General features: G+C 33.6%; 1 protein-coding gene across 6 annotated transcripts in view; it reads right to left on the bottom strand.

The window, feature by feature from the left end:
* Positions 1 to 8,853, bottom strand: part of STXBP5L (syntaxin binding protein 5-like) — a 335,496-nt gene that overhangs the window by 195,062 nt on the left and 131,581 nt on the right. For all 6 annotated transcript variants that reach the window (XM_010845396.1, XM_010845399.1, XM_010845394.1 and 3 more), the window contains exon 7: positions 7,137 to 7,200. In XM_010845396.1, coding sequence (XP_010843698.1) covers positions 7,137 to 7,200 — 64 coding nt within the window. The remainder of the gene's footprint in view (positions 1 to 7,136; positions 7,201 to 8,853) is intronic.

Raw genomic sequence — 8,853 nt, 5'->3', positions numbered from 1 at the left:
TTTTGCCTTGGGTTTATCCTGTCTGGGACTCTCTGGGTTTCTTGGACTTGGGTGACTATTTCCTTCCCCATTTTAGGGAAGTTTTCAACTATTACCTCCTCAAGTATTTTCTCATGGTCTTTCTTTTTGTCTTCTTCTGGGACTCCTATGATTCGAAAGTTGGGGTGTTTAACATTGTCCCAGAGGTCTCTGAGGTTGTCCTCATTTCTTTAAATTCTTTTTTCCTCTCTGCTTCATTTATTTCTACCATTCTATCTTCTGCCTCACGTATCCTATCTTCTGCCTCCATTATTCTACTGTTGGTTCCCTCCAGAGTGTTTTTTATCTCCTTTACTGCATTATTCATTATATATTGACTGTTTTTTATTTCTTCTAGGTCCTTGTTAAACCTTTCTTGCATCTTCTCAATCCTTGTCTCCAGGCTATTTATCCGTTTTGTTTTCAAGATTTTGGATCATTTTCACTACCATTATACGGAATTCTTTATCAGGTAGATTCTCTATCTCTTCCTCTTTGGTTTGGTTTGGTGGGCATTTATCCTGTTCCTTTACCTGCTGAGTATTTCTCTGCCTTTTCATCTTATTTGTATTGCTGTGTTTGGGGTGCCCTTTCCATATTCTGGCAGTTTGTGGTTCCTCTTTATTGTGGAGGTTCCTCACTGTGGGTGGCCTTGGATGGGTGGCTTGTCAAGGTTTCCTGGTTAGGGAAGCTTGTGTCAGTGTTCTGGTGGGTGGAGCTGGATTTCTTCTCTCTGGAGTGCAATGAAGTGTCCAGTAGTGAGTTCTGAGATGTCAGTGGGTTTGGTGTGACTTTGGGCAGCCTGTATATTGAAGCTCAGGGCTATGTTCCTGTGTTGCTGGAGAATTTGCGTGGTATGTCTTGCTCTGGAACTTGTCGGCCCTTGGGTGGTGCTTGGTTTCAGTGTAGGTATGGAGGCTTTTGATGAGCTCCTATCGATTAATGTTCCCTGGAGTCAGGAGTTTTCTGGTGTTCTCAGGATTTGTACTTAAGCCTCCTGCCTCTGGTTTTCAGTCTTATTCTTACAGTAGACTCAAGACTTCTCCATCTCCTTTCGAAGACAATGGGCTGCCTTTCTGGGTGCCTGATGTCCTCTGCCAGCATTCAGAAGTTGTTTTGTGGAATTTGGTCAGCGTTCAAATGTTCATTCAATGAATTTGTGGGGGAGAAAGTGGTCTCCCCATCCTATTTCTCCACCATCTTAGGACCACCCCCCCAGGTTATATTCTTCAACTTGGCTTGAATAAAATTTTTCATTTCTTTCAAAAATTGACTATTGATTAATTTTTCACCAAAATACAAATTTACACCAAAATAATTTACACCAAAATATGAAAGAAATAAAATTTGTCTATAATTGCTATCCTTTTATGCACAGAATATTTCAAATAATTTAAAGACAGTTACTAAAAGCAAACATTCAGTGATGTAGTTGGACACAAAATAACAAAAATGAATAGTATTTTATATGGGCTTCCCTGGTGGCTCAGAGAGCAAAGAATCTGCCTGCAATGCAGGAGACCTGGGTTTGATCTCTGGGCTGGGAAGATCCCCTGGAGAAGGGAATGGCTACCCACTCCAATATTCTTGCCTGGAGAATTCCATGGACAAAGGAGCTTGGTGGGCTATAGTCTATGGGGTTGCAAAGAGTCGGATACAACTGAGTGATTAACACATATACACTAACAATTAATTATGAAACAGATTTTAAGAAAATTAATTCATAGGAGCAATAAAGTCTATAAGGGACTTAAAATTAAGCTAACAAAAGATATGTGTGACTTTTTTGTGAAAAAGTTGTAAAGCTATACAGAAAGACATAAAAGAAAGCCAAAGTAAATATATCTTGTTTATAAGATGAAAAGAAAAAACACTCATGTCTTAATGATGTACATATTCTTTAAATTCATCAATATGTCCATGTTTCAGAGTCCCAACAAGGATTTACATAGAGTTTGATATGCTAATCCTAAAACTCATATAGTAGAATAAATGGTCATAAAAGAAAACAAGATGAGAAAATGAGAATGAAGAGGGGCTACCAAATATCAAGATATTTAGTAAAGATATTATAACTAATAAAGTGTGCCATCAGTAGAATAATAGATAAATGTATCAATGCAACAGAGAAAAAAGCCCAAAGACCCACTCAAAAGAAAGAACTTGATATATAAGTGAGATGTCCTTATAAATCAGTGTAAACCGAATTGACTATTCAATAAATAAATAATTTGTATATAAAAATGAAAGCATACCCTTATAACAAACCACCATAAAATAAATTACATATAGATTAAAATCAAATTGTGAAACAGAAAGCCTTAAAACTGATAGAAAAAATAAAACTGCATTTTCCCTTAGGAAGGGAAATATCTAGCAGGTAACAAACAAAATGCAGGAGTCAAATGGAAAACTGATAAGACTGAATACATTCAAATCAAGAATTTGTATGTGACAAAGGCTATTGATGGAAAAACTAAACTACAGGAAATCAAGAGATTTATTCAAGGTTATATGATAATAAGCAGTGGATCACAATACAAACACAGTCTTCTGCCTCTAGCATTAATTTATTTTGCATTCCTTTTAATTTCTAATTACCCAACTAACACACATTATAGTTTTTAATAAAAATTTGAACAACACAAGTAAAATGTGAGTATTTTTGACCATTTTCCTCAATGCCAATCACTAGTATCCTTCCCAGATTTGTACATCTTCTTTGGGGCTTTTTCCCTTGAATATTTAAATATGTAAGTAAAAACATAAATTCATTATTCAAGTGACTTTATGCTAACCTTACTGTTCTACATCTTTTGTTTAAAAAATATGGCTTGAAGAATCTTCCTTATCAGAATAGCATTCCTCAGTATGTATATAGTATCATTCATTTATTCAATTTTTTATTAATAGACCTTTAGGCTATTTTCAATATTTTGCCTGTTGGTCCTATAAATAGGATAAATATCTGAAATGGATTTTCTATCAACATATTTTAAATGTTGACAACAAGTTGCCCATACTGGTATGTATGGGCATAATCATGATTGCTATGTCTAGATGCTCATTTTTCAATTCCTGTTCCATCACTTGATAAGGTCTTAAGATTTTTTTCAAACTGAATACCAACTGACCAAAGCCAGTTATTTAATAGTTTATCATACCCTGAAATATCTTCTCTAAAATACACAAAATTCTCCCAAATACCTGAATCGTTTCTGGAATATCTCTTTAGATCCATTGGCTTTCTTGTATTGCCCTGTACCAATATCACAATGTTATTCATTAAAAAAAAAACAAAAAAACATTTTGGCTATTCTTAAACATTTCATTTTTATTATGAATTTAAAAATCAGCTTGTAAATTTTTTAAAAATAAGTAAATTCTCCATACCTACTTTAGTAAGGGCTTGTATCATCAAAGGATGTTGAATTTTGTCAAATTCTTTTTCTGTGTCTATTGAATTGAGTGTGATTTTTTATTCTTCCTTTTGTTACTGTTGTGTATCACACTGATTGATTTGCAATGTCAAACAATCCTTGCACTCCTGGGAAAAATCTTACTTGATCATAGTGTATGATCTTTTTAACATATTTTTGGATTCTGTTTCCTAAAGCTTTGCTGAGAATTTTTACATCTATATTCATCAAAGATACTGACCTGTAATTTTCTTTTTTTGTAATGTATTTGTCTGGTTTTGGTATCAGGGTAGCACCAGACTAGTAGAATGATATTTGGAGTGTGCTGTCATCTTCAAATTATTTTTTTTGGAAGAGTTTGGGAATGATAAGTATAAGTCCTTCTTTATATGTCTGTCAGAATTCTTCTATGAAACCGTCCAATTAAAATGTCTATACATTCAAAGCAATCTACAGATTTAATGCAATTTCTATCAAAATATTCATGAGATTTTTTTTTTACATAACTAGAACAAATATCCTAAAATTCATATGGAATCACAAAAGATGCTAAATTGCCAAAACAATCTTGAAAGGATAAAACAAAGCTGGAGGTAACATGCTCCCAGACTTCAGACTATACTACAAGGCTATAATAATGATAAAAGCATGGCGCAGGCACAAAACAAGACATATACAACAATAAAACAGAATAGAGATTCCAGAAATAAACCCTTGCATCTACGGTCAATTGATATACAACAAAGGAGGCAAAAATATAAAATGGTGAAAAGGCAGTCTCTTCAATAAGTGGTTCTGGGAAAACTGGAAAGCTACATGTAAAACAGTGAGAATAGAAGATTTCCTCATACCATATACAAAAATAAACTCAAAATGGATTAAAGATATAATGTAGGTCCTGAAACTATAAAACTCCTAGAAAAAACTAGGAAGAACACTTGACATAAATTGTAGCAATATTTATTTTTTTAAAAACTGTATCCTAAGGCAAAAGAAACAAAGCAAAAATAAACAAATGGGGCAAAATTAAACTTAAAAGCTTTCACACAGCAAAGGAAACCATTGACAAACAGACAACCAACAAAATGGGAAAAAATATTTGCAAATGATATGACTAAGAAATTGATACTCAAAATACATAAACAACTCATACAACTCAATATTTTAAAAAAACAAACAACCCAATTTAAAAATGGGTAAAAGACCTAAATAGACCTTTTTCCAAAGAAGACATACAGACAGCAAACAGGGACATGAAAAGATGCTTAACACTGCTAATTACTGCTGCTGCTAAGTCGCTTCAGTTGTGTCCGACTCTGTGTGACCCCATAGATGGCAGCCCACCAGGCTCCCCCGTCCCTGGGATTCTCTAGGCAAGAACACTGGAGTGGGTTGCCATTTCCGTCTCCAATGCATGAAAGTGGAAAGTGAAGTCGCTCAGTCATTTCTGACTCTTAGCGACCCCATGGACTGCAGCCTAGCAGGCTCCTCCATCCATGGGATTTTCCAGCAAGAGTACTGGAGTAGGGTGCCATCGCCTTCTCCATGCTGATTACTAGAGAAATGCAAATCAAAACCACTGTCATCAAAAAGTCCGCAGATAACAAATATTGGAGGGGATGGGGAGAAAAGGGAACCCTTGTACATGTTGGTCAGAATGTATATTAGTCCTGCCACTATGGAAAGAAGCATGAAAGTTTCTCAAGAAACTAAAATCAGAAATACCATATAATCCAGCAGTTCCACTCCTGGGTATATATATTAAGAAAATGAACATATAATTCAAAGAATACATGCACCCCAATCTTTAGAACAGTGCTATTTATGATAGCCAAGATATGGAAGCAATCCAAGCAGTACAGGAGACCTGGGTTCGATTCCTGGGTCAGGAGGATCCCCTGGAGAAGGATATAGCAACCCACTCCAGTATTCTTGCCTGGAGAGTCTCTGGCAGACTACACTCCATGGGGTCGAAAGAGTTGGACACAACTTAGTTACTAAACCGCCACCATTTATGATAGCCAAGATATGGAAGCAACCCAAATGTCCACGAATAGATGAACACATAAAAAGAACTTGGCAGTTATATATACACACATATATATACAATGAAATATAATTCAGCATAGAAAGAAACAAAACTCTACCAACTGCAGCAACACAGATGGACTTAGAGAACATTATGCTTAGTAAAATTATTCAAACACAAATACTACATGTCACTTAAATTTGCAATCTAAAAATAATACAAATAAGTATATACAGCAAAACAGAAATAGATTCACAGAAACAAAAAATAAACTAGTGATTACCAGAATGGAGATGGAAGGGGGAGGGGTAAATTAGGAGTACAGGATTAAGAGATAAAAACTAATATCTATAAAATAGATAAGCAACAAGGGATATATTGTATAACATAGGGAATTAGAGCCATTATCTTTTAATAACTTTTAGTGGAATATAATCTGTAAACATATTTAATCATTATATTTTATACATGAAACTAATATAATAATGTAAATCAACCGAATTTAAATTTAAAAAGTAAATCTGAATGACACTTGATTGGAATTACACTATTTATAAATCAATTTGAAGAAATTCAATGTACTTTCTCTTACTATCAGGGGACTTGTCTTTCAGGCTCAGTATTTATTAGGCTAATCCAGTTTCTATTATTTAAAAATAAAGAACCAAATCTATATAATTTATTTGTGTGTTTTATTTAGTACTTAGCAAAAATATATACATTTGAAGAGACAATATTGATAATGAAAGTGACACTTTAGAGCTTTTATCAACTTTGTTTCTCATCATTAAAGTATGCATGCTCAGTTGCTCAGTTGTGTTTGAGTCTTTACAACCCTATGGACTGTAGCCTGCCAGGCTTCTCTGTCCATGGGATTCTCCAGGCAAGAATACTGTTGTGTTGCCATGTCTTCCCTCCATGGGATCTTCCTGACCCAAGGGTCAAATCATTAAAAGAAAATTATGAATAATGGAAATTATTAAATATTATTTCTGCAATCTGAGAACATTTTCTACATTATTATCTATTTATAAAATTAAGATTGGCTAATTTATGATTACTTAATATTGCTGTTTATCTTTACCATTACTGAATATCATGGGCCAATGATTAATGATATTGATAATATTTTTAACTTTAAGCATAAAATACTTGATAATTAAAATTGTTCAATATGTTATATGCCTTCCTCAAAATTCTGCCACTAGTAGTAAAGAACCCACCTGCCAGTACAGGAGACATAAGAGACCCGGGTTCAATCCCGAGGTCAGGAAGATCCTCTGGGGGAGGAATGGCAACCCACTCCAGTATTCTTGCCTGGAGAATCCCAGAGACACAGAAGCCTGCTAGGCTACGGTCCACGGGGTTGCAAAGAGTTGGACATGACTGAAGTGACTTAGCACAACACAGCACATGTGTTATATGCCTTTCTCAAAATTTTATAATTAAATATCAACTTAACTCTAGGTGAAACTAATAATTCAATTTGGAACCATTATTAGTGTAAATAATACATTCATTCATTTGCTCATTCATTCATTCAACATGTTTTAATTTTAGATTACACTGAATGCATTGTACTAGATGTTACATATAAAATAACAGTAAGAAACACCTTTATTCAAGAATAAGAAAAATAAATTCAAGAATAATGGTATTGTAATACTCACTTTCCCTTCATCTCTTGGACTATCACTTAAATGCACAACTGGACCTGGATGAGTCTTTGTGGATCTGTTAAATCAATTCAAGAGAGTCACTTTAAAAAGACATTAAAACACTTTACCATTAGAGACTGAAATAAAGGAATTAAGATTACAGTGAAATATACTCCCAATATTCTGGAGCTTAGCATAAACTAATTTGAGCTCTTGGTTGTTTTTCTTTAAGACTATTTTTCTTTTCCCTACTAACTCTATTAAAGTAGGACTATTTTTAAAAATCTGGTTTAAGAACATTGATCCACAAAACAATGGCATTCTTCATTATCTTATATGCTTATCTGTGTGTTGCTAGATCTGCTTCTCTTAAAATTTAAGAATGAAGTTGTACTTATACAGACAAAAGGACTTATATAACCACAAGGGTAATGCTGTAAACCTGTTTCAACTAAACTGCAAAGTACATATCAAATTTAAAATTTCCTTTGACAAGAAATTTCTGATTTTGCTTCTACAGGGTAGTACAGGGGCTCCTTTGATCTACAAATAGACTCTTGCCAGTGATAGCTATCTTACAAAAATCTGAGAAATTGGGGAAACCTACTTCACTGGTTATGTCTCATTTATCTGGTTAACTAGGATAATCAATAACAGCCTAAGAGCATACTGTTAAAAGGATCTTTGCTCTGCTAATCTGACTTTAAATTTATCCTATTCCAATATTTGGCATGTTTTGAATGTTTCCTACCTTAACAGATACCACCACTGAGTATGATTATTGTGAATTAAATATGACATGAACTGATATGACATAGATGATTGCTCATTTTTCCACATCCTGTCTTCAATGAACTAATTGTGCTAGATTAACCCTATTATAAGTATACTTGACATAGTTATAATTTATTTCTTAGGCACAGGTGAAAACCATCAAACATTCTGCACAAAACAAGAAAATTTAAATTTTAGAAATCCTTTGGAGTCAGACAAAAGTGACAAATTATGTAACTCCAGGTTCCCCAGATACAACTCCCTAGAGTAACTCAAAGAATTATTAATAAATACATATTTATTATATATCTTATCAGTGGTTTTGTTCTAAATTTTTTCACTTAAAAATGGAGATGATAGCAGTGGACCTACTGAATAACAGTGAGGATTAGAATACACATACAACACTTAACGTAATACCAAAACATAGTACTTAATAAATAGTATGTATTAAGTTTGTTACAAATCATTGGAATAATTCGATACTAGAGTTACTACTTGCATTCTAGGATATGTTCAGGAAGAAACGGCTTCATGAAAAGTTTATATAGTTTTTTGCAGTTCTCCTATATTTATATGTAATATATCATTCACATATAAGTGCACTGCTTTATTACAGTATAAAGGCCTCTGATAAAAGACAATGTCCTTCAATTATCTTTTGGTAACTAATAATATCCAATAAACCAAAATTCCTATGTCTCTTGTGTTTGATTGGAACAACAAGTACCAAAGTGTACTCCATGATAAACTAGTGAATATATAAGGTGTTTCACATAAAGAGTGTTCTATATCAAAAAAAGTTTGGCAAAGTCTGATTTAAAGTTCAATATTTTGTTTTTCTTTTACAGAACTTCTTAGAGACATGATATGCAAATCAACACTGCAAATCTGACCATATGCAAGTTAGACCATATGCAAGACTAACTTATCAGACTCTACAAAACACTTAAGT

The sequence above is a fragment of the Bison bison genome, unplaced genomic scaffold (assembly GCF_000754665.1).
Source record: "Bison bison bison isolate TAMUID 2011002044 unplaced genomic scaffold, Bison_UMD1.0 scf7180017864215, whole genome shotgun sequence".
NCBI classification, from domain to species: Eukaryota; Metazoa; Chordata; class Mammalia; order Artiodactyla; family Bovidae; genus Bison; species Bison bison.
The sequence above is the reverse complement of the archived record's forward strand: the minus strand, read 5'-3'. Positions and strand labels throughout refer to the sequence as shown.